General features: G+C 38.6%; 1 protein-coding gene across 1 annotated transcript; it reads left to right on the top strand.

Annotated features, from left to right (window-relative positions):
- The first annotated feature begins 1,342 nt into the window (after positions 1 to 1,342).
- LOC138390703 (guanylate-binding protein 1-like) lies at positions 1,343 to 21,376 on the top strand. Its single transcript, XM_069480174.1, has 7 exons — positions 1,343 to 1,532; positions 10,176 to 10,303; positions 12,690 to 12,799; positions 13,074 to 13,270; positions 19,092 to 19,334; positions 20,210 to 20,490; positions 21,125 to 21,376. Exons 1-7 carry the CDS (start codon positions 1,343 to 1,345, stop codon positions 21,374 to 21,376), a joined length of 1,401 nt encoding a protein of 466 aa, XP_069336275.1.
- The last annotated feature ends 5,683 nt before the right edge of the window (positions 21,377 to 27,059 follow it).

Here is a 27,059-nt window from a genome sequence, read left to right as displayed (position 1 = left end):
AGGAAAGAACAGTGAATGAGATGCAGGCTAAGCAGCCCCCTGACACCTTTAAAGAAAAAGAACAAAGGGAAATCCACAGTGAAAGATCAAGATTCAGGAAAGCAGCATATCTTTTAATCATATATTTGAACTTTGTTTCAGAGTGGAGTCCTGCCTTCAGAAATAGTCCAGACTTACTAGTTTAACGCCTCCCCCATGCAAGTAGAATTCCTTCTCACTACTTTACCAAAGGGCTTCTTCTCTAAAGAATCTCCTGTAGAGCCTCAGTAAGGGGAACATCTTTGTTTATCTTGACCTCTCCATGCCCTCAGATAACCTTAATCCACCTTCTGGAAACTCCTCCCCTGAATGCCTTGGCAAGGCACTGGCCTCATTCCTCCAGCCCTTACTCTCCTCCTCCTCCCCACTCCCTCTACTCCTCCTCTTCCTATTTCTCCCTCTCCTTCCCTAACAAATGGAAAAACAGAGCACAACAGAAAACCTAAAAGTGTATGGCTGGAAATAGAGAAGGTTTATTTAAACAACTTCCATCCAGCTCTCTGGATCTGCCTCCTGATCTTTAATCCTTATTGCATAGTCTTTTTGGCAACATTCAGTACTTGCCATTGTGCACTCCTACCCCACTGAGTTAGAGGATAATTTACCGTTAAGCCAATGAAGCTCAAGTTTGAGGACCCCTCTCTTGCATGTGCCCCTTCCAAGGCCTTAGAAGGGTCCCTAGCTATAATTTTCAGGTGGTCACGTAGTTTTATAAAATTTACAAAAGGAAGTTATGTTGGTTCCATCCCAAAATGGTAATGTGAGAAGTTTTATGGCTCCTCATTTCAGTGATATAAGCATAACTAGTTAAAGGTGGAGGAAGGAACACATTTAAAACTCTGGAAATTTTCCCAAGGGCACACATCAAACAATGAAACATTTATGCAGAAGGATCTTTATTCACTAGAAGAATAAATAAATAAACAAACAGAATTTCTTACAGCCAGGAGGCAATATAAATTTCATAAATACTATTCTGCTTCCCATTTGCTAACTAGTATAAATTTTTAATAAGAATGGAAGAGAAAAGTTTCCCACAAAAAATTAAAAGAAAGATTTGGGTTATGAGAGTAGTTGAATGTAAATTAGTCCCTTTTATACCAGTATTCTTGTAACACACTACTTTGATAATACTTCCCTAATTTTCTGTAATAATACAGATATTCCATCATTTACCTTGCTGACACACAATGAATTTTAAGGCCACGCTGGGGAATTTTAAGACTCCACCTTTTGAATGCAAAAGACTAGAAATTCTAATTCATTCTACTTATTCTCCTGCAGACAAAGGAACGCCCTGGACATGGCTTCAGCAATCCACATGCCAGGCCCAATGTGTCTCATTGAGAACATTAAAGGGCAACTGATGGTTAATCAGAAAGCTTTAAAGATCCTGTCTGCCATTACCCGGCCTGTGGTGGTGGTGGCTATCGTGGGCCTCTACCGCACAGGCAAATCCTACCTGATGAACAAGCTGGCTGGGGAGAAAAATGGTGAGTGTCACCAGCAAAGCTCAGATGATACCCTTCTGTCCACCTCTACTATCAACATCCAGTTTGGACTTAAGAGGAGACAGAGTTAGAGATGTGGATTGCTATAATCTGGATATCATTTGTTTGACACCTCCAAATCTCATATTGAAATTTGGTCTCCAATGTTAAAGATGGTGACCTAATGGTAGGTGTTGGGGTTATGGGGGTGGATCCCTGTTGAATGGCTTGGTGCCATCCTCATGGTAATGCATGAGTTCTTGCTCTTTTAGTTCCTGAGAGACCTGAGAGTTATAAAGGACCTGGCACCTCCTTCCCCTCTTTCTATTGCTTTCTCTCTCACCATATGATCTCTACATACTGACTCCCTTTCACCTTCCACCATGAATAGAAAAGTAGTCTCAGGCCCTCACCATATGCAGGTGCTGGAACCATGCTTCCTGTACAGCCTGCAGAACCATGAGCCAAATAAACCTCTTCTACATATATATAAATTTCCCAGCCTTACCTACCCCTTTATGGCAACCCTACATAGACTAAGACAGGAATGAATACTGAAAGCTAATTTTCCATTCATGGTTGGGCTTTTTGTCTTCACTCTCTTCTAGGAGATGAGTCAGCTCACTATTTCTGCTGTGCCTTCGTTTCCCTTTTTAAAAGCATAAATCACTCCTTTCCTAGGGGTAAGGTGCTAATAATTAATGTGCCCAATGAACTGCAATAAAGTTTAAGACATATATTAAAATGTTAATATAATAACAGTAAGTTTCCACTGATCACTAAGGTTAGAAAAACTTTTCACTCTATTATGGATATTCTTTTTTGTTGTAAAATATACATAACATAAAATTTACCATTATAATCATTTTTGTGACACACGGTCACCCTGTGTTGCTCAGGTTGGTCACAAATTCCTGCACTCAAGGGAATCTGCCAAGAAGCTGGATTATAGGAACATACCACCTTGCCCTACAACCCTTCTAACAATTTTTAACAGTACTGTCTGTGGGCTCAAGTAATTCACATTGTTGTGCAGCCATCACCACCATTCATCTCCAGAACTTTGTCATCTTCCCCAACAGAAACTTTGTACCCATTAAACAGAAGCTCCACATTCACCCCTTTCCCACCATTCTACATTCTGTCTCTATGAATTTGACTACTGTTACATTGTGTAATGGTTAGCACTCCGGACTCTGAATTTGACTACTATGGGGACCTCATATAAGTGGAACCATACAATGTTTGTCCTTTTGTGACTGGCTTATTTCAATTTGCATAATATCTCAAAGGTTCAGCAATGTTGTAACATGTGTCAAAACTCTCTTCCTTTTTAAAGCTGAATAATTGCATGTATGTTTCAACTTGTTTATCTGTTCGTCTCCCAATGGACACTTGGGTTACTTCTGATTTTTGGCTATTATGCATACTTCTGAAATGAACATGGGTGTACAAATATCTGAGTCCTTGCTTTCGTATCTCTTGGGTTTATACCCAGAACTGGCCTTGCTGTCTCATACAGTCATTCTTTATTTAATTTTTTAAGGAATCATTTTACTGTTTTCCACTGTGGCTGTATCATTTTAAAGTCCCACCGGAAATGCACAAGAGTTCTAGTTCTCCACACCGTCTCCAACACTTGCTAGTTTCTGGTTTTTTGATAGTTGTCATCCTAATGGTTGTGAAGTAGTATCTCACTATGGTTTTTATTTGCATTTCCCTAATGACTTGTGATGTTGAGCATCTTTTCATGTACTTTTGGCCATGTGGATATCTTCTTTGGAAAAATGACTGTGCCAGTCCTTTGCTCATTATTTAATTTATTTATTTTTGTTTGTGTTACATTGTAGGAATTCTTTATATATTATTATCAATCCCACATCAGATACATCTCTAGCAAATATTTTCTCCCATTTCATATGTTGCTTTTTTATTCTGTTGATAGTATCGTTTGATATACAAAAGTTTTTAATTTTTTTTTTATTTCATCTTATTGTTAAACATGGGGAATACAGAAATGCAGGTTACATATGTTGCCCATGTACCGCCTTTCCCCCAAGTCAGAGCTCCAGGAGTGTCTGTTCCCCAGATAGGGCGTGTTGCACTCATCATGAGGTATATATCCCTCCCTTCCCCACCCCCCCTTCCCGAGTCAGCACCTTCAAGTGTTACCGCTCCCCAAACGGTGTGCAATGCACTCATTGTGTAGGCATACCCTCATCCCCTCCCCCACCCCCCACCTCAGTCTGATATCCAATTGGTGTCGTTCCCAGATTTGTATTTAGGTGATGTTCAGGGAAAACAATTTTCTGTGAGTACATGTGATGCTTGTTTTTCCATTCTTGGGATACTTCACTTAATATAATGGGTTCCAACTCTCTCCAGGAGAACCATAGAGATATCGTATCTTCATCATTCCTTATAGCTGAGTAATATTCCATGGCATACATATACCACAGCTTACTAATCCAATCATGTATTGATGGGCATTTGGGTTGTTTCCACATCTTTGCGATTGTGAATTGTGCTGCTATAAACATTCGGGTACATGTGTCTTTGTTACAGAATGACCTTTTTTCCTTTGGGTATATGCCCAGTAATGGGATTGCTGGGTCAAATGGCAGGTCTACGTGAATCTGTTTAAGATACCTCCATAATGCTTTCCACAGGGGTTGCACTAGTTTGCAGTCCCACCAGCAGTGTATTAGTGTTCCTGTCTCTCCACACCCACGCCAACATGTGTTGTTTTGGGTTTTTTTGATAAAGGCCATTCTCATTGGAGTTAAGTGATATCTCATTGTGGTTTTGATTTGCATTTCTCTGATGATTAGGGATGTTGAGCATTTTTTCATATGTTTGTTAGCCATTCTTATATCTTCTTTCGAGAAGTTTCTATTCATGTCATTTGCCCACTTTTTGATAGGGTTGCTTGATTTTTTTCTTGCTGATTTTCCTGAGTTCTAAATAGATTCTTGTTATCAGTCCTTTATCTGATGTGTAGTATGCAAAAATTTTTTCCCATTCTGTAGGTGGTCTGTTTATTCTCGTGACTGTTTCTTTGGCTGTGCAGAAGCTTTTTAATTTAATCATGTCCCATTCATTTATTTTTGTTGCTGCTGTGATTGCCTTGGGGGTCTTCTTCATAAATTCTTTGCCTAGGCCAATGTCTGTAAGAGTCTTTCCTACATTTTCTTCTAGAATTCTGATTGTATCACGCCTGAGGTTTAAGTCTGTTATCCACCGTGATTTGATTTTTGTGAGAGGTGAAAGCTGTGGGTCCTGTTTCAGTCTTCTACAAGTGGCTAACCAATTCTCCCAGCACCATTTGTTGAATAGGGATTCTTGTCCCCAGAGTATATTCTTTCCCGCTTTGTCAAAAATTAGGTGACTATATGAGGATGGTTCTATATTTGGATTTTCTGTTGTGTTCCACTGGTCTGTGTCCCTGCACTTGTGCCAATACCAGGCTGTTTTAAGAACCATGGCCTTGTAGTATAGTTTGAGGTCTGGCAAATTAATACCTCCCATTTTGTTTTTGTTGCTTAAAATTGCTTTTGCTATACGGGGTCTTCTTTGATTCCATACAAAGTGTATAATTATTTTCTCTATGTCTGTAAAGAATGATGTTGGTAATTTAATAGGGATTGCATTGAATCTGTAGATCACTTTGGGTAGTATAGACATTTTAACAATGTTGATTCTTCCGATCCACGAGCATGGTATATTTTTCCATCTATTTGCAAGTTCTGCTATTTCTTTTCTCAGTGTTTCATAGTTTTCCTTATAGAGGTTCTTTACCTCTTTAGTTAGGTATATACCTAGATATTTTATTTTCTTTGTTGCTATTTTGAAGTGTATTGAGTCTTTAATTTGGTTTTCCGATTGACTGTTATTGGCATATATAAATGCCTCTGATTTGTGTATATTAATTTTGTAGCCTGAGACTTTGCTATATTCGTTAATCAATTCCAGGAGTCTCATGGTTGAATCCTGGGGGTTTTCCAGATATAACATCATATCATCAGCAAAAAGTGAGAGTTTGATCTCTTCCTTCCCTATTTGGACTCCCTTGATTTTGCTCTCTTGCCTGATAGCTCTCGCAAGGACTTCCAATACTATGTTGAAAAGTAATGGAGACAATGGGCAGCCCTGTCTGGTTCCAGTTCTAAGTGGGAGTGCTTTCAGTTTTTCCCCATTCAGTATGATGTTGGCTGTGGGTTTGTCATATATGGCTCGCATCATTTTTAGGTAGGTTCCATCAATGCCTATTTTGTTAAGCGTTTTTATCATAAAAGGGTGTTGAATTTTGTCAAATGCTTTTTCTGCATCTAATGAGAGGATCATATGGTTTTTGTTTTTGCTTCTATTTATGTGGTGAATTACATTGATAGATTTACGTATGTTGAACCACCCCTGCATCTCTGGGATGAAGCCCACTTGGTCGTGGTGGATTACTTTTTTGATAAGTACTTGGATTCGATTTGCTAGTATTTTATTGAAAATTTTTGCATCTATATTCACGAGGGAAATTGGTCTGTAGTTCTCTATTTTTGTTGCGTCCTTTCCAGGTTTTGGTATCAATGTTATATTGGCTTGGTAGAACGTGTTGGGGAGAATTCCATCCTTCTCAATATTGGAGAATAGTTTATGTAGGATGGGCACCAGTTCTTCTTTGTATGTATGGTAAAATTCAGGTGTGAACCCATCTGGACCAGGGCTTTTCTTTTGGGGAAGGTTTTTTATTGCTGTTTCGATTTCAGTTCTTGATATTGGTCTGTTCAGGTACTCTATTTCTTCCTGGTTGAGCCTGGGAAGACTATGTGTTTCTAAAAATTTGTCCATTTCCTCCACATTCTCCAGTTTGTGTGCATAAAGATTTTTGTAGAATTCATAGATGGTATCTTGTATCTCTGTAGCATCGGTTGTGATTTCTCCTTTCATGTTCCTAATGGAGGTTATTAGAGATTTTAGTTTTGTGTTCTTGGTTAGTATAGCCAGGGGTGTGTCTATTTTGTTTATCTTTTCAAAGAACCAACTTTTTGTTTTATTAATTTCCCTTATAGTTTCTTTGTTGTCCTTTTCATTTAATTCTGATTTGATCTTAGTAATTTCTCGCCTTCTGCTGGTTTTGGGGTCGTTCTGTTCTTCTTTCTCCAGCTCTTTGAGTCCATTCGTTAGGTTGCCTGTTTGCAGGTTTTCTGTCTTTTTGATATAGGCATTTATGGATATGAATTTTCCTCTCAGGACTGCTTTAGCTGTGTCCCATAGATTTTGATAAGTTGTATCTCCATTGTCATTTAATTCAAAAAAACTTTTGATTTCCATCTTGATTTCTTCCTTTATAGAATAATTATTCAGGAGAAAGTTATTTAGCTTCCATGACTTTGAGTAAGAGTGAGGGTTTCTGTTTGTGTTCATTGTTACTTTTATTCCGCTGTGATCTGAGAAGATGCATGGTATAATTTCTATTTTTTTGAATTTTTGAAGACATGCTTTATGTCCTAGGACATGGTCAATCTTAGAGAATGTCCCGTGAGCTGATGAGAAGAATGTATATTCTGTGGACTTTGGGTAGAATGTCCTATAGATGTCAGCCATGCCCATTTGTTCTAGCATTCTATTTAGGTCCATTATGTCTTTGTTTATTTTCTGTTTAGAGGATCTGTCCTCTACTGTCAGTGGGGTGTTAAAGTCTCCAGCTATTACAGTATTGTTATCTATCATTTGGTTCAGATCTAGTAGGGTTTGCTTTATGAATCTAGGTGCACCTAGGTTGGGTGCATATATATTGAGTATAGTCATGGCTTCTTGTTGAATTGTGCCTTTAATCAGTATGTAGTAGCCATCTTTGTCTTTTATTATTTTTGTTGGTTTGAAAGCTAAGTTATTGGAAATTAAGATTGCCACACCAGCTTTCTTTTGGTTACCGTTTGCTTGAAATATCAATTTCCATCCTTTTATTTTCAGTCTAAATGCATCTTTGCAGGTTAGGTGAGTTTCTTGAAGACAGCAGATACTTGGATTGTGTTTTTTTATCCATTGGGCCAGTCTATGTCTCTTGAGTGGGGAATTCAAACCATTCACATTTATTGAGAAAACTGATAAGTGAGACAGTTTTTTGTTCAGCTTGTTGGGTAGAACTTCATTGTGATGTTTTCTCTCCTGAGCCATTGTGGTATCTGGAATTTGATCTTTAGCTCTTGAGTAGTTTTACATTCGTGGATCTTTCTTGTGCTGATCCGTGTGTAACTCTCTTTTGAGTACTTCTTGGAGGGCTGGTCTTGTCTTGGTGAATTCCCTCAACCTTTGTTTATCTGAGACTGTCTTAATTTCTCCTTCATATAGAAAACTTAGCTTAGCTAGGTACAAGAGTCTAGGCTGGGCATTATTCTGTTTCAGAAGAGTGAAAATGGGGCCCCAACCTCTTCTTGCTTCTAAGGTTTCAGCTGAGAAATCTGGCTTAATTCTGATGGGTTTTCCTTTGTAAGTTACTTGTTTCTTTCTCCTTACAGCTCAGAGAAGGGACTCTTTAGTGGATATTTTGGTCAGCCTGATGACTACGTGGCGTGGTGTTTTCCTATTTGTTATGAATCTCCCAGGGGTCCTTTGAGCTTCTTGAATCTGTATGTCTAGAGTATTAGCAAGGCCTGGAAAATTTTCCTCGATTATGTCTTCAAATAGCTTGTCCAACTCTTGCTTATTATCTTCTTCACCCTCAGGAATGCCAGTAACTCTCAAGTTAGGTTTCTTCACATAATCCCACATTTCTTGAAGACTCTGATCATTTCTCTTACTTCTTTGATCTATCTCTGTGACTGACTTATTTAGTTGGAAAGAGTTATCTTCCATTTCTGAGATTCTTTCCTCTGTTTGATCTACCCTGCTCTTGAGACTTTCCACAGTGTTTTGTAGCTCTCTGAGTGAATTCTTCATTTCTAGGAGTTCAGTTTGGTTTTTCTTCAATATTTCAATTTCTTTAGTGAATTTTTCCCCCAAATCCTCAATTTTTTTTGTGTTTTCCTTGTGTTGTTTATCCATTGATTCTTGTATATTATTCAGCTTGTTTATGATCCATAATTGGAATTCTTCCTGTGACATGTTGGTGTTTTGAGTCTGGTTTGTGTCAAATGTTTGAGAGCTGGTAATTCTCTTTCGGGGTGAGCTTTCCGTTTGATTGTTTGTGCTCCCCATGTTTTTTCGCTGAGCCCTTCCCATCTAGATTTATCGTTGGATAAAAGTTTTTAATTTTGATGAAGACAAAATTAGGTATTTGTTCTTGTGTTGTCTATGCTTTTGGTGTCATATCTAGGAAATCATTGAGAAATTCAATTTACAAAGCTCTTCCCCTATGTTTTTGTCTATGAATTTTATGGCTTTAGGACTAACATTAGGTGTTTGCTCTATTTTGAGACAATTTTTTATGGTGTAAGGTAACCATCCTTTTATTTCTCCTTTTCTTTCTTCTTTCTATCTTTCTTTCTTTTGCACATGGACATCCTGTTTTCCTAACATCATTTGTTGAAGAGACTCTCTTTTCATCATTGAATGATTTTGGACCCTTTTGAGAATCATTTCACCATATATGTAAAAGTTTATTTCTAGGGTCTCTATTCTCTTCCATTGGTCCATATGTCAGTCTTTATGCCAGTACAACAGTTTTAATCACTTTGTTCTAACAGTAAGTTTCAGAACTCAGAAACTATGAGACCGCAACTTTATTTTTCCTTTTTAAGAGTCTTTTTGCTCTTTGGAGATCTCTGTGGAGGTATGTTGAGATTTCATATCAAAATTAGGGTGGATTTTTCTATTTCTACAAAACTGTCATTTGGAATTTGATAGGAATTCCACGGAATCTGTATACCGCCTTGGTAGTAGTGACATCTTGAAAATATTAAGTTGTCCAAGCCATCAACTCAGGATGTTTCTCTAATTATTTGTGTCTTTAATTTCTTTCAACACTATCTGATAGTTTTCACTATATGTCTTTCACTTGTTTAAGTTTATTCATGAGTAGTTTATTCTTTTGATGCTCCTATAAATGGAATCATCTTCTTTATTTTCAGATTGTTCATTGTTAGTATATAAAAGTGCAACTGATTTCTGCATGTTGATTTTTTATGCTGCACCTTTGCTGACTCTTTTTTTAGTTCCAATAGTTCTTGTGTGTAATATTTAAGGTTTTCTATACATAAGATCATGTCATCTGTGAGCAGATCATTTTAAGTCTTCCTTTATACTTTGGATGACTTCTATTTGCTTTTCTTGCCTAGTTACTCTGGATAGGACTCCCAATGCTATGTCGAACAGAAGAGGCAAAAGTGTGAATCCTTCTCTGGTTCCTGATCTTAGAGGAAAAGCTTTCAGGCTTTCACCTTTGAGTATGATGATGGCTGTGGGTTTTTCATATATGGCCTTTATTACATTGATGTCATTTCCTTATATTGCTTATTTATTGATTATTTCTATCATGAAACTGTTGAATATTTTTTCATCTACTTTCTCTATTTCTCTGATACCAAATAAGATCAATACAGGTTGTGGTGTAGGTTATGGTTCCTAACTTTGATTACACTAACTTTCATCTGAATTTCCTGAACTGCCTGATATTGAAATTCCACCCCCTCTTATCTCTACTCACCCTTTCAGGCTTTTCTCTGGGCTGCACAGTGCAATCTCACACCAAAGGAATCTGGATGTGGTGTGTGCACCATCCCAGCAAGCCAGACCACACTCTGGTTCTGCTTGACACCGAGGGCCTGGGAGATGTAGAGAAGGTAAGAATTGAGAATTCAATTTTGCAACATTTTCTCCTAGAATTCTTATGATTTCATGTCTTATATTGAAATCTGTTATCCACCATGAGTTGATTTTCATGAGAGATGAGAGGTGTGGATACTGTTTCAGTTGGCCTAGGGAAAGAATGGTGATCTAGCACCTCTTGTATTGTCCTGGGTAGAGCTGAAGCCCATTCTACTAAGTGAAGTAGCACAAGAATGGAAAAACAAGCACCATATGTACTCACCATCAAATTGATATTAACTGAACAACACTTAAGTGCACTTATAGTAGTAACATTCATCGGGTTTTGGGCAGGTGGGAGGGGGGAGGAGGAGATGGGTAAATACACTCCTAGTTGGTGCGGTGCACATCATCTGGGGGATGGACATGCTTAAAGCTCTGACTCGGGTGGGGCAAGGGCAATATATGAAACCTAAACATTTATACCCCCATAATACGATGAAAAAAAATTTTTAAAGAGAATACCCCAAAGGCAATCACAGCAACAACAAAAATAAATAAATGGAACCTGATCAAATTCAAAAGCTTCTGCACAGCCAAGGAAACTATCACGAGAGTAAACAGACAACCTACAGATAGGAGAAAATACTCACATGCTACACATCCGATAAAGGGGTGATAACTAGAATCTATATAGAACTTAGGAAAATCAGCAAAAAAAAAAAAAATATATCAAACAACCCCATTAGAAAGTGGGCAAAGACATGAACAGAAACTTTCCAAAAGAAGACAGACTAATGGCCAACAAACATATGAAAAAATGCTCAACATCTCTAATCATCAGGAAAATGCAAATCAAAACCACAGTGAGGTATCACTTAACTCCAGTGAGAGTGGCTTTTATCAAAAATCCCCCAAACAATAACTGTTGCCATGGATGTGGAGAGACAGGAACACTCATACACTGCTGGTGGGACTGCAAACTTGAATAACCTCTGTGGAATGTTAATATGGAGATACCTCAAAGAGCTATAAGTAGAACTACCATTTGATCCACCAATCCCATTACTGGGCATCCACCCAAAGGAAAAACAGACATTCTATAAAAAAGACATCTGCACTAGAATGTTTACAGAAGCACAATTCACAATTGTAAAGATGTAGAAACAACTCAAGTGCCCATCAATCCATGAGTGGATTAATAAAATGTGGTATATGTATACCATGGAGTTCTACTCAGCCACAAAAAAATCAGTGGTGATCTAGCACCTCTTGTAGTATCCTGGGTAGAGCTAGAGCCCATTCTACTAAGTGAAGTAGCACAAGAATGGAAAAACAAGCACCACATGTACTCACCATCGAATTGGTATTAACTGATGAACACTTATGAGCACATAGTAGTAATATTCATCGGGTATTGGGCAGGTGGGGGAAGAGGGGATGGGTACATTCACACCTAATACCATCTGGGGGATGGACACGCTTGAGGCTCTGACTCAGGTGGGGCAAAGGCAATATATGTAACCTAAACATGTGTACCCCCATAATATGCAGAAAAAAATTAAATTAACAAAATGAATTAAAAAAGAATTCAATTTTGGAATAAGCCCCTCATATTCTCTGATATGCTCTACACTATTTAGTTTTTCCTTAAATAAGAGCTTGCACATAACTATAATTTTTTTTCAATGTCTGTTAATACGTTCTGAGGCCAAGTTTAGCAATGAGAGGTGAGGAAAATATTCATAAAAGAGAATCCTTGCAGATAGCATAGTGATCAACAGACAGTATTTTGACTAGTAACAACAGTAAGCTATATGAGTCAATGCAGATGCATAAAGGCAGCACAAATAAACTCCGTGTCATGAGTCTTATTCAGCAGAGATCTTTAGATAAGGATTTGGGTACCGAAGCCCCATGACTTTGTGTTTAAATTTATACTCTGTCATTAACTCAGTGGCCTTTGCACATTACGAATGTGAAATTATTTGGCTTCTTTTAGCTTCAGCTTACTGATGTGCAAAATGGGTGTGATGGGTCTGTATTTTCCTCATGGTATTGTTTGGAATATTTAATAAGAAAAATATTGTGTCAGGTGCATAATAATTGCTCAAGTATTACTGTCTTATAGAAAATTTTGCTATTAAGAAAGAATAAACATTTTAAAAGTTCAATTATATTTGAAGCCTTGAAATGCACACCAGTAATTTTCCAATTATCTGCCAATGATCACAATAGGACTTGATAAGAATCTGTAGAATCCAAAAATACTATTCAAAAATCATTCAAACTCCAATCACTTCTGTTTGGATTTGAGTTCCTTTCATAGGTCATTAGTCTGAAAACCATAATTTAATGAGCATGATTTTACCACTGGTGATTTGGAAAATACTTCTGTCCCAATTGCATTGTGACTTCCAGGGAGACAACCAGAATGACTCCTGGATCTTTGCGCTGGCCATCCTCCTGAGCAGCACCTTCGTGTACAACAGCATGGGAACCATCAACCAGCAGGCCATGGACCAACTGCAGTATCCTTTTTGTGCTCCAGAACAGCCCAAAGTGAGAATAAAGGCCTGCCCTAATAAACCAGCTGCCAGACTCTGAGTCGTGGTGAATCAAGCTCAAAAAGAGAAAATATTCGTAAAAATTCAAGTACAGGGGGAAGAAGATCCCAGTTCTTCTACTGAAGAATGGATACTGAGGTTTCCAAAAAAAGGCAAAATGAAGGATTGGGGGTATGTGGAAGGAATATGGGATGGGGTCCCTCTTCATTCTGCCTTGTTTCCTTAGTCAACTACTCAGCTATGTGACAGAGCTGACAGATCGAATCCGAGCAAAATCCTCACCTGATGCAAATGAGGGTGAGGATTCAGTTGAATTCGTGAGCTTCTTCCCAGACTTTGTGTGGACACTAAGAGATTTTATCCTGAAGCTGGAGGTGGATGGACAGTCCCTCACACCGGATGAGTACCTAGAGAATTCCTTGAAGTTAAAACAAGGTAAATGCTTTCCAAAGAATTAACAATTCTGTATAGGTGTTTACATTCCCAGTTTTCTATTTCTATTCACCAGGCTATTTCTAAGAAGTAATTCTTGTTTAGTATCTGATTTAAAAGATTAATTTTTATTGCACTATACCTCTGGTATTGAGACAAGTTTCTTCTTTTCCTTTTATTTTTAGTTGACTCATAATAATTGTACATATTTATGGGATACAGAGTGGTATTTCAATAAGTGTATACAATGTGTAATGTTCAAATCAGTGTAATCAGTGTATCCATCACCTCAAAAGTTTATCATACCTTTGTCTTGTGAAGCTTCTAAATCCTCCCTTCTAGCATCTTGAAAGTATACAATAAATTATTGTTAACTTTGTTTACCCAGCTTTGCTTCAAAACATGAGAAATCATTCCTCCTATCTGTCTGCAACATTGCATCTGTTAACCAACATTTTCCCATTCTCCCTTCCCTGCCACCCTTCTCACCCTCTAACACTCACAGTACTACTCTCTACTTCATGAGCTCAAAGATTTTTTTCAGCTTCCACATATGAGTGAGAACATGCAGTATTTATTTTTCTGTGCCTGCCTTATTTCATTTAACATAATGTCCTCCAGGTTCATATATGTTGTCATGAATGATAGAATTTTATTATTGTCATGGCTAAATAGTATTCCATTGTGTATATATACCACATTTTCTTTATCAATGCATCTGTAGATGGAAATTTAGGTTGATTTCATATATTAGCTATTACAATAGTGCTGCAATAAACATGGGAGCTCTGCTATCTCTTTAATATGCTGATGTTCTTTCCTTTGGATAAATATCCAGCAGTGAGATTGCTAGATCATGTAGTAGTTCTATGTTCAGTTTTTTGAGAAATGCCATACTAATGGCTGTAATAATTTACATTCCCACTAATAGTGTATAAGAGGTTCTTTTTCTGTGCTTCCTAACTAGCACAGTTTTATTTGTTATTGTTGTTTTCCTTTGTGATAATAGCCATTCTAGCTGAGATAAGATGATATCTCATTATGGTTTTTGAGGGTTTTTTGCATATTCCTAATAATTAGTGATGTTGAGCATTTTTTTCATATATTTCTTGACCATTTGTTTCTCTTCTTTTGAGAAATATCTGTTGCCCACTTTTTAATGGTATTATTTAGGGGCTTTTTTGCTGCTGAGTTGTTTGAGTTCTTTGTATGTTCTGAATATTAATCTTTTATCAGATGAATAGTTTATAAATACATTTGCCCACTCCACAGGTTGTCTCTTCACTCCGTTGTTTCCTTTTCTCTGCAAAAGATTTTTAGTTTAATATAGCTGCATTTGTCTATTTTTGTTGCCTGTGTTTTTGAAGTCTTAGCCGTAAACTCTTTGCCTGGACTAATGTACTGAAGTTTTTCCCTATATTTTCTTCTAATAGTTCTATAGTTTTGAGTCTTACATTTAAGTCTTAATCCATTGTCAGTTAGTTTTTGTATGTAGTAAGGGGTCAAGATTTAGTTTCATTTTTCGGCATATGGAAATCCAGTTTTCCAAGCACCACTTAAGGAAGAGGGTGTCCTTTCCCCATTGTGTATTCTTGGCATCTTTGTCAAAAATCAGTTGGCTGTAGATGTAAGGATTTACTTCTGGGTTCTTTATTCTATTCCATTAGTCTATGTGTCCATCTTTTTACCAAAACCATGCTGTTTATTTTACTATAGCTTTGTACCGTAGTTTGCACTTTTTATTCACATGAATTTATGGGGTACAAGTGTATTTTTGTTACATGTGTGGATTGCATAGTGATAAACTCAGGGCTTTTAAGGTACCCATCACCCAAATAGCATATATTGTACTCATTAAGTAATTTTTCATTATCCAAAACCCTCCCACCCCTTCAGCCTTCCAAGTCCCCATTTTCTAACATTCCACACTCTACATCCATGTGTATACATTATTTAGTTCCCACTTGTAAAGAAAAACATGCTGTATTTGTCTTTCTGTGTCTAACTTGTTTCATTTAAGATAATGGCCTCCTATTCCCTCCATGTTGCTGCAAAAGCCATGATTTCATTCTTTTTTATGGCTGGATAGTATTCCATTGTGTATATGTACCACATTTCTTTTATCCAATCCCCACTGATGGAAATTAGGTTGATTCCATATCTTTGCTGTTGTGGATATTGCTGCAATAAACATACAAGTGCAAGTGTCTTTTTCATAGGATGATTCTTTTTCCCTTTGGGTATGTACCTAGTAGTGGGATTGCTGGATACAGTGGTAGGTCTAGTTTTAGTTATTTGAGAAATCTCCATACTGTTTTCCCTATAGGTTGTATTAATACTAACTTACATTTCCACCAAAACTGTATAAGCATTCCCTTTTTTCTTCATTCTCACCAATACCTGTTATTTTTTGTCTTTTTATTAAAAGCAATTCTAACTCATGTAAGATGATATCTCATTGTGGTTTTAATGTACATTTCTGTTTTGATTGGTAATGTTGAGTACTTTTTCATATGCCTGTTGGCCATTTGTATTTCCTATTATGAAATATGTGTATATATCTTTTTTCCATTTTTAGTGGGATTTTTTGATTTTTGTTGTTGTTTTAGTTCCGTGAAAATTCTGAATGTTAATCCCCTATGGGATGCATAGTCTGCAAATATTTTCTCCCATTCTACAGGTTGTCTGTTCATTCTGTCCATTATTTCTTTTGTTGTGCAGAAGCTTTTTAGCTTAATTAAGTTTATTTGCTTAGTTTTGTTTTGTTCCCTGTGCTTTTGAGCTCTTGCCTAGACCAATGTCCATAAGAGTTTTTCCTAAGTGATTTTCTACTGTTTTTATAGTATCAGGTCTTAAATTTAAGTCTTTAATCCATCTTGAGTTAACTTTTGTATATAGGGAGAGAAACACGTTCAGTTTCATTCTTCTGCATATGGCTATCCAATTTTTGCAGCACCATTTATTGAAAAGGGTGCCTTTTCCCTAGTGGATGTTTTTGTGAGCTTTGTCAAAGATCAATTGGCTGTAAATATGTGGCTTTATGCCTGGGTTCTCCATTCTGTTCCACTGATCTACGTGTATATTTTCTATATCAATACCATGCTGTTTTGGTTACTTAGCCTTGTAGTATTAATGTAATTTGAGGTCAGTTAATGTAATATATCCAGCTTTTTGTTTAGGATTGGTTTGGATATTCAGTGTTTCTTTTTGATTCCATATGAATTTTAATTTTTTTTCTCTTTCTGTAAAATTTTAATTTGTATTTTGATAGGGAATACATTAAATCTGTAGATTGCTATTGACAGTATGATCATTTTAACAATAATATTCTTCTGATCCATGGGCATGGGATGTCTTTCAGTTTGTTTGTGTCTTATTCAATTTCTTTCATCAATGTTTTTTAACTTATTTTTTTTGGTTGGTTTTTGTTTATTTTGTAGTGGTCTTTCATCTTTTTAAATTTTTCTTCTACTTCAGCATATTACAGGGGTACAAATATTTAGGTTACATATATTGCCTTTGCCCCACCCGAGTCAGAGCTTCAAGCATGTCCATCCCCCATACAGTGAGCACCGCAACCATTAGGTGTGTATATACCCATTCCGTCCTCCCCACTCCCATGTGCTCAGCACCCGATGAATGTTATTACTCTATGTGCACTCAAGTATTGTTCAGTTAATACCAATTTGATGGTGAGTACATGTGGTGCTTCTTTTTCCATTCTCGTGCTACCTTACTTAGTAGAATGGGATCCAGCTCTATCTAGGATAATACAAGAGATACTAGATCATCATTCCTTTTCGTGGCTGAGTAGAACTCCATGGTATACATATACCACATTTTATTAATCCACTCATGTATTGAAGGGCACTTGGGTTCTAGAAAAAATAATTCTACACTTTGTATGGTCTTTCATCTTGGTTAAATTTATTCCTAGGCATTTTATTTTTTGTGTGTAGCTATTGTAATTGGAATTACTTTATTGATTTCTTTATTATTTCTTTATTGGTTTATAGAAATGCTACTGATTTTTGTATATAGACTTTTTAATCTTTAAAATTTGCTGAATTTGTTTACAAGTTCTAAAAGATTTTTGGTGGAGTCTTTAGGATTTTCTGTACATAAGATCATGTCATCTGCAAAGAGGGAAAATTGTACTTTCTACCTAACAATTTGATGAGGGTTTTGTAGTGATAATGTTTGATTACTTTCTCTTTCCCCTCTGTGTATCTGCTCTACCAGTAACTTTCATACTTTTGTGTGCTTTCATGATGAGAGATAGCCCATCAGGTGGGCTGGTCCCCAGGCACCACTGGTGGCAGTAGGGAACCCCAGCAGGCCAGTCCTCAGTTCCCCAGGCAGCCTGTTGAGGTGCAGGTGAGCATGTGTAGGCAGAGCAGGTAGACCATCAAGTCCCTGAGCAGCATGCATTGTGCCTGCAGTGGCACTAATGGTGGCAGTCAGTCCTCAGGCCCCTGGGTTCCCCGAGAGGGCACGTGCAGTGGCAGTGGCAGGCTAGGCAGGTGAGGACTCAGACCCCAAGTGGCATGTGCAGGTGGGCAAGGGCAACAACAGGTTGGGTGGTTCAGTCCCAGGGCCCCCACTAGATACACATAGGTGTCTGTGACAGTATGCAAGGAAGGCCCACTCTCAGGACCCTGGATGCTGCATGCATGTGCTGGTTGTGGCAGCAGTGGCTACAGGTGAGGCAGGCCTGTCCTTAGGTTCCTGGATGACTTGCACAGGCACAAGCTCTAGTGGGCAAGAAGGACCTCCCTAGGTCCCACCACTGTCTACAGGAGCACTGCTGATGACAGGCAGGGCAGGCGTGTCCTCAGACCTCTGGACCACATGCATGTGTACTCTAATAGGTGTCAGGGGCTAGTGCGGTAAGACTATTCTGAGGCCCCCAATGGTTCACGCAGGTGCATGGCAACCCCACTCTGGAGAAGGTGGAGTTGCTGTCAGTGGCAGCAGGTGGAGCAGCAGGATCTCAGTCCCTGGGAAGCATGTGCTTCAGTTCCCTTTGTCCTGGTGACACGCTCCCTGATGTGCTGCTCTACCTGTTCTCTGAGATGTAGGCTAGGGTGCTATTGGCTGTACCACTGGATCCAGCTGGTATCATGACACTGAAGGACTTTGGGTGGACACGAAGGGCTGTCTGCAGGTTTCCAAGGATGGGAGATGCAGGAGTATTAGGCTAAAGGGCAAGAGTTAGTCTGGTGGGTGCTGGGCTCTCAATATGGCACAGTGCTTCAGGTAGTTGGATCTAGAGTGGTGAGTAAGACCCAGTGTAAACTCCTTCTCTGAAACAATGCAGTCATGTGGACTCTAGGTGGCTACCTATACTAGGCTCAGAGCCTGTGAGGGCCAGGGGCTCTCCTGTGGCCAGGATTTCTGGTGACTGTAGTGAGAAGGTGGACTGGTGGTGATCTGTTGCTTACCTTTTACCCAAAATGGCAAGTTCCCCATGGTTCTGAGCCAATCCTGGCCAGATGACTGCTTGGCTTCCTGATCCTTCTGTGCCTCGAGTCCCCATCACTTCCCTGCTGAATTCCAGTGTTCCTTCTCAGATGCTCTATTCAGCGTGTTTTGGTCCTTCTTTGTGGAGGGGCAAGTGACCGGCATCTCCAGTCTTCCAAACTCAAGGTTCTTTTCCTTTCCCTTTACCTGTACTATTAAAGGGTTGCTGTCATCTCCCTCCTTAGGTTTTGTGAAATTGCACATAGCTAAAGAAAATGCAGTAGAAGAAAGAGTTATTTGAAGATATTTTAAATGACACATTAACACTGTACTAGATACAACCCTCTTTATTTTTCTCTAGAGACCGGTGAAAAAGATAAAAATTATAACCTGCCCCGACTCTGCATCCGAAAGTTCTTCCCAAACAAGAAATGCTTTGTCTTCTCCCCACCCACTGAGTGGAAGAAGCTTGGCCAGCTTGAAACACTACAGGATGATGAGCTGGATCCTGATTTTGTGCAACAAGTGGCAGAATTCTGTTGCTACACCTTCAGCCATTCCAAGACTAAAACTCTTCCTGGAGGCATCAAGGTCAATGGACCTCGTGAGTCCCCTTCCCAGTTTTACACTCATTGTCAAGACTAAGAAGGGATGAAATTACACTCACTTATTTTCAGCTTTGAAAAATGCAGTGTCTACTGCTATAATTTGTGAAATTCTAACAGTGTCAGCAAGTATCTAATGCTTAACATTAGTCAAATCTTTGGGGTGGGAAAAGATAGTGAAGGCCAAGGGAAAGAATCTCTCTCAGTATTGTCCCAGTGGGCTAGACTTACACACTGCAATTAGGTAGCCAGTAGACATGAGTATTGCCATTTCAATTCAAACACACATTAATTAAAATTTAAGAAAATTAAAAATTCAGATCACATAGCATTCTTTCAAGGGCTCCAGAGCTACATCTAGTTAGTGGCTTCCATAATGGACAGCATAGACATAGAACATTTTATTTATCCCAGAAAGTTCATGAACAACACTGAGTTAGAATGAACCAAATGAAGGACGCCATCTGACTGGAATGGCACTCTGGTCTGCAGATATTGATTAAAGGCTAACCACGGGGCATGATACAGAGCAGAGATGATACAGACATCAATGAGAGAGGTATGGTTCCTGTCCTAAGGGTGCTTAGGGCTCAAGTTGACACAAACACTCAACACACTTCCCTTATATAGTGCAGGAATTCTCAACCTATGGTGCACATACATGGCGCCTGGGTATGTTGTCAAGGGCAAGGTTATGTTTCAGAAGGTCTGAGAGAAGGTCTGACAATCTGTTTTTGTATCAGACTCTTCCCCATGATGCTCATGGCATTAATGAGGCAAACAGCTAAAAATAGACAGTCTCAGAATTAAACACAATAGAGACCTTCCTACACCCTACCTACAACAAACATCATCATTTGTTCTATATTTTTAGGTCTAGAGAGCCTGGTGGTGACCTATGTCAGTGCCATCAGCAGTGGGGCTCTACCCTGCATGGAGAACGCAGTCCTGGCCTTGGCCCAGATAGAGAACTCGGCTGCAGTGCAAAAGGCCATTGCCCACTATGACCAGCAGATGGGTCAGAAGGTGCAGCTGCCCACAGAGACCCTCCAGGAGCTGCTGGACCTGCACAGGACCAGTGAGAGGGAGGCCATTGAAATCTTCACCAGGAATTCCTTCAAAGATATAGACCACGTATTTCAAATGGAATTAGCGGTATTTTTTTCACTCAAGTTGATATAGATTAGAGTACTAGAAGGCAGAGTACTATTAATGCCAGGGAATGAAATGAGTATTCATTTTGATAGAAGATATTCATACAAGCTTTTCAAATGGTGACAGCTACATATTTGTAATCATAATAAGTAGAAGGACCAATTTTAATTTGACATACTCCAAGTTTTAAAACATTTTTATTAATAAATATATGTCTACCCTTTAATTAAATGCATATAACTACAACCAGAGCATCTACTCAAATTACATGCCCACTATCATCAGGTTTATCTGCAATCATAATAACCAAAAGAAATGAAATTTACAATCTTAGTTGTCATCAGTAGGCTTATGCTTTACATTTGTGCCATTTATGGCAATCAGCAGTCTCACTGGAAAACCAGAAGTTGACTTGTACAAGTTTGCACAGAGCCCAAAATCTCTGCTCTGAATATCACACCTAAGGGAAAGGGGACTTCAGAAGAGAGTACAAGTCAAGAGTAAAGACACAGTTCTGCTAGTTGCCTATAAGATTTGGGGAGACAGAGTTTTTGAGAAGCATTTCCAGAAATTATGAGACCTTACTAACATCTTTTTCTGGTTATATTTTTTATTTTCTGTTTTTACATTGAAGTGTCAACTAGACAAAAGGTGGAATGGCTTTTGTAAACAGAATCAGGAAGCATCATCAGATCGTTGCCAGACTTTACTTCAGGATATTTTCAGTCCTCTGGAAGAAGAAGTGAACCAGGGGATTTATTCAAAGCCAGGGGGCTATCATCTCTTTATTCAGAAGACACAAAAGCTGAAGGAAAAGTACTATCAGGAACCAAGGAAGGGGATACAGGTAACCAAGATTTATCTTTGTACTCTGGGAAGTTGCTGAGGTACCTCTTTCAAATACCAATATTACCAAGCATATTTGCACACCCATCTGGTTTTTGTCTACATAGCACTTATGTTTTTATTCAATAAACAGGTACTTGGAGCCTATTATACCACATATGTTCTAGGTTACATCAAAGAGAGGACACTCAACTAATATTTGAGATACCAATTGAATTTTGAGATTAATCATCAGGGTAACACTCTCTTACAACTGGACATTTGATGCTTCAAAGTACAGAAGCCACTGACTGTTGCTTAAGCAGAAACACTAATTTATCAGTTTAGGCTTCATGCTGGCTTTAAGGAGAGCCTGGATCCAAGAGTACAAACAATGTCATCCTCTCTTTCTCTCTTTGTCACTTCGTCCTATTCCCACCCTTCCCTCCATTCTTCTTCCGCCTCCATCTCTCTGATCTGCTTGCTCTACAGCAACTTCATTCACCAGCAAGCTCAGCCCACATGGAACCACAACACCCAGAGCTCCAAATTTGGAGCCCTCAATCTAAACCAACCTGGAATCTCTGCTTCGCAGTATCTATAACATCCCCCTAAAAAGGACCCGGCTAAGTGGGGTGCTCTGATTGCCCAGCTGAGTGTGTGTCTGCCCTTGTGACTGGGAATCTTGACTACCAGGCAGAGCAGGCCTGGAGGAACAATTCCTAGAGGAAAAGATGGTGGGCACACAAACAGGAACAAATGTGTACGGCCATTTCCTGCTGCTAACTCTCTTCTCTGGATTCTAAGGCTGAAGAGGTTCTGCAGACCTACTTGAGCTCCAAGCAGTCTATGATAAATGCAATTCTAAAGACAGACGAGGCTCTCACAAACAAGGAAAAGGAGATTGAAGGTAAGGAGTAAGCCAAGAGACTTCATATGCACAAAAGCTCTTAAAAGTTTAAATGTTTTTTCAAGTAAAACTGTGATTATTAAAGCAGAACAAAAACCATAAAATAATTGTAGCTCTTGAAGTCATTCTGAGAGTGGCATATGCAGTCAATTACATTATAGTCACCCCTAAAGAAAAATGTTTCCAGGAAATTTCTTCTATCAAATGGCAATAATAACAAGTAAATGTGGAAGGAAGAAGGAAATTCTGTGGCTTATCAGTTTGGGCTGCCATAACAGAATACCATAAACAGGTAGCTAAATCAACCAAAATTTGTATCACATAGTTTGTAGGCTGCCAGTCTGAGATCAGGCTTCCAGCATGGTCAAGTTCTTCCTAAGCCCTCTTTCCAGTTTACGGATGGCTGCTTTCTCATTGGATCCTCACCTGGTGGAAGGAGCGAGTCTGGTCTGGTCAAGTTCTCATGAGAACACTAATCCCATTAAGGGAGCTCTACTCTCATGATCTCATATAAGTCTAATTAGCTCACCAAGGCAAACCTATGCAACTTTTCTTTCCTTTACCTCAGAGGAACGTAGAAAAGCTGAATGTGCAAAGGCTACTGCAAAACAGTTGGAGGAAATACAAAAGATGAACATGCAGATGATGGAACAAAAAGTAAAGAGTTATCAGGAGCACATAAAACAATTGACTGAGAAGATGGAGAGGGACAGGGCCCAGTTGCTGGCAGAGCAAGAGAAGACTATAGCTCTTAAACTTCAGGTATTCATTATGCCATTTCTTTTATCTTTCACTGTACAGAATTAAAAGCACAGTCTAGAGCTTAGAACATGTGGAAAAAGGAATTTTCTAACCCATACCCTAGTAGGATTTTCATTCCCTTCCTCTGTCTAGCCCCAGTCATCTATAATTACTAAATGCCATTTGCTTATAGAATAAAATCCCATGAAATCCACTGTGTTAAATCACTACTAAACAGTAGCTATTCACTGCCAGGCTTTGCATACATATTTTATAGGCATTCTGTGATTGAATTTGGCTAATGGAATAGGAACTATTTTATTCTTATTTATTAAATGAGAAAATGATAATTTAATGAGTTTTAGTAAATTTTCTACATCATAACTCATGACAATGAGTCTAGGCTGGGAAATAGTGATTTTTTTTCCATATCTGTTAGGACTTTATCTCTGGAAGCACCTTAATGAATAGGAAGACACATAACCACATAGCACATTGTTTAAGCATTCAAGTTTATTCCAGGGTTTATTTGTGTCCTGGAATATGTTGGAGCTTTGAGGCCATATGGTGGGTCAGACTGGGAGTTAACAAAGTCTCTGGGCACAGTTGAGCATCACTCTTGCCAATGGTCAACCTTATTCCAGTGCCTTCCTGTTCCTCAGGCCCCACTTGGGGTCTACGTTGAGTCTGGATGTCACTCCAGCAATGCCCTGTGGGCTATAGCAATCCCTGATCTCTTCAGTATCAGTATTTCCTCGTACTGGTCTCACTTAAATTTTGGGAGCTTATTTAGAATTCCCTCATCAGACAGCTCCCATGATTGTGAGATTCATGTAGGAAATCTTCCTTTGAATTTCAAACATTTTTCTGGAGTATGCATATGAAAAATCCACATTATATAAGTGAAAGTTGAAACAAACAAAACGTTTACAATTTAGATTAAATAACTGTGTTCAATGTGGAATCAAAAATCTCAGGATGCCCTAGTGCTCTGGGAGGCCGAAGTGGGAGGATCGTTCGAGGTCAGCAGTTGGATAGCAGCCTGAGCAATAGCGAGACCCCGTCTCTAATAAAAATAGAAAGAAATTAGCTGGATAACTAAAAATATATAGAAGAAATTAGCCAGGCATGGTAGTTCATGCCTGTCGTCCCAGTTACTTGGGATGCTGAGGCAGAAGAATTGCCTGAGCCCAGAAGTTTGAGGTTGCTGTGAACTAGGCTGACGCCATGGCACTCTAGCCCAGGCAACAGAGCCAGACTCTGTGATGAGTGCGATGTGCACTGTCTGGGAAATGGACATGCTTGAAGCTTGGACTCGTGGGGATGGGGGGGCATGGGCAATATATATAACCTGAACTTTTGTACCCTGATAATGACCTGAAATAAAAAAAATGATGATTTCTGAGTACCAAACCCAAAGATTCTCTTGTGTAATAAAATTTCTTCCCATAAAAAGAAAAGAAAAAAAAAAAGATCTCAGGATGGAATTCTGTGGCAAAAATATTTCAGGAATTATAAATAGGAAAAATATATTCTTAACCTAGAAAAAAAAAAACAGAAAAATTGTAGCAAGGATAGACGACTCCAGAGAGACATAATGGAATTTTAGGAGGACAGAATTGAAGAAAGAATGTCAAAGCACTTGAGCACTTATTGGAAGTACTAAAAGAAAAATTATCAGAAAAAATATGTAACAGATTTAATAATCTTACTTTCTTCTCTACTAGATTCACTATTTCTTTACCTCTTAGGAACAGGAACGGCTACTCAAAGAGGGATTCAAAGAAGAGAGCCGAAGACTTCAAGAAGAGATCAAGAATGTGGAGATGAGAAACAAAGACACAAGTATGATCATCTATTTAATACCTAGAATATAGAAATGTAGAGAATAGGGGTTTCTTCTCCTATACCCTCCTGTCACGGTACAAGTTCAAAGACCATCTTGAGAAGATCAGACAATTGCTACTACTCTTAACCTGAATTCATGACACTTGCATGTTCACTAAGTCACAAAGTCTGCAAAGATGAAGCTTACTTCTGAAGGCAGTCTGTTACCAACAACTGAAGCTACTTATTTCATGCTTACTGATATTGCTAATGGCCAGTGTAATCTTTTACTGGATCATATATTTGACATCATTCACATTTTCGGCTATGTATATAGTAAATTGTGTAATTTGGATAAATTTTACTGTGGGGAGTTATCAGACAGCTTCTAATCAGGTAGACTTTTTAATTCTTCATCTACACATACTTTTAGACCCTTAAACCCCATGGTCTTACTCAAGGGTTTACATGTATCCTTGGATGATGTTGGAGCTTTGAGAACATACAGTAAGTTGAAGTGGAGTTTAACAGTCTTTGGACACAGCTGAACATCACACTTCCCAGTGGTCAATAGGTCAAGTGCTTGCTGCATTCAGAAGGAAGTCCTCATCAGCAATCAATGTCAGTGCACTGAAGCTACCTTCAGTGTGAGTGTACAGTTAACTGCTGGCTGGAGGCTGCATGGTCTGTTGGAAAAGGTGGGACACCTGGACACTGAATGCAGGAGGACCTTACATCTGAGGAAAGGGATACATAAATGGAGGCTCAGCCATCTTTATAGAAGCTTTCTTAGTAATTAGTGCCAATCTTCAGTCCTAGGTCACCTCAGATCTTTAAGCTCAAGCAAGAACAACAAAGATGTGTCTTCACTCTTGAAGAAATGTCTGAGTGTGGCATAATATGTCAGCAGCATTATGGCTACCCCAAAAGAAATACTGATCCAGGGAATTTCCTCTATCCAGTAGCAACATAACTAAAAAGCTTGAGGAAGAAGATAGGCAACATGGTAATCCTACATAAATTTTTTTTCTTCCTTTTCCTCCTCAGTTGAACTCATGAAAGCTAAATCTGAACAGAGTACAGCAAAAATGGTGGAGGACATGCAAAGAAAGTATGAGCAGATGATCATGGAACAGAAAGAGAAGAGTCATCAAGAATATGTGACACATTTGTGTGAGCAATTTGAGAGAAATAGAGCCAATTTAATAGCAGAGCAAGAAATGATTCTGAATCGTAAACTTCAGGTATTTAGTTGTGTCATCTCAATTTTCTCATCCAATGGCCAGGGATCAGAGACAATGATTACAGGTTAGCACACTCCTTTGTCCAGATAAAGGTGAAAGCCATGCACTGTACTACAGACTTCATTCCCTTCATGTTTCTATCAGTATCAATCTGTGGTTGCTGAATGCCTTTTGCCAACAGATTATGCTCCACATATTCTGTATTATTATATCACTCAATATACAGTAGCGAATAATTGCCAAGCCCTACATAAGCCCTACATAAAGAGATTTATTTATATGCATTACATATTTGCATCCTCATCTAAGAGCATAGAGACAATCCTATTGTTCTTTTTCAAGGAAGAAAATTATAATTTCAGGAGAAATAAGGTAGTGTGCTGTGTCATATGTCATAGAAGAAGATCCATCCTGTCTTTTCTACCTAGTGGAGATGTCCATGATTTGTTTTTATCATACCTGCTATGACTATCTCTGTGATCAACTTGATGCTTAGAAAGATTTTCTAACCATGTCATCACTTAAGCACACTAGCTAAGTGCCCATGCTGCTATTAATAGTACCTTCCCGTTCTCCAGGCACTATTCCAAATCTACAAATTCTCTGAATGTCAGACCAGAAATGTACTCTGGACAGCAGGAGTCCTGATCTCCTCAACTATTTTTTTCTTACTATGCCCTCCATGGGTTTGCAGGCCTATACTGAATTTCACAATCAGACATTTCCCCTGCCTTTCAGCATCATATGTAAATCTTAGGAATCTTCCGATTAGCCATGATTCTGGAACAAATATTCGTATCTGTGAAAATCCACATTATATAGAGTGAGAGTTGAAGAGAAAATAGTCTGGCAATTCTGCACAATTATTGTGTATAATTGTTAGTTCAAGGATGCCATAGAGGAATTCTAGAGAAACAATATTTCAGGGACGATGTGAATAAACATGTCTGAAGATAAAGTCCTAGAAAAATTAAAAACAAGCATAGGATCTTGAAGAGAGAGTGACATAATGGAAGTTAAGG

The sequence above is a fragment of the Eulemur rufifrons genome, chromosome 8 (assembly GCF_041146395.1).
Source record: "Eulemur rufifrons isolate Redbay chromosome 8, OSU_ERuf_1, whole genome shotgun sequence".
Lineage (NCBI taxonomy): Eukaryota > Metazoa > Chordata > Mammalia > Primates > Lemuridae > Eulemur > Eulemur rufifrons.
The sequence above is the reverse complement of the archived record's forward strand: the minus strand, read 5'-3'. Positions and strand labels throughout refer to the sequence as shown.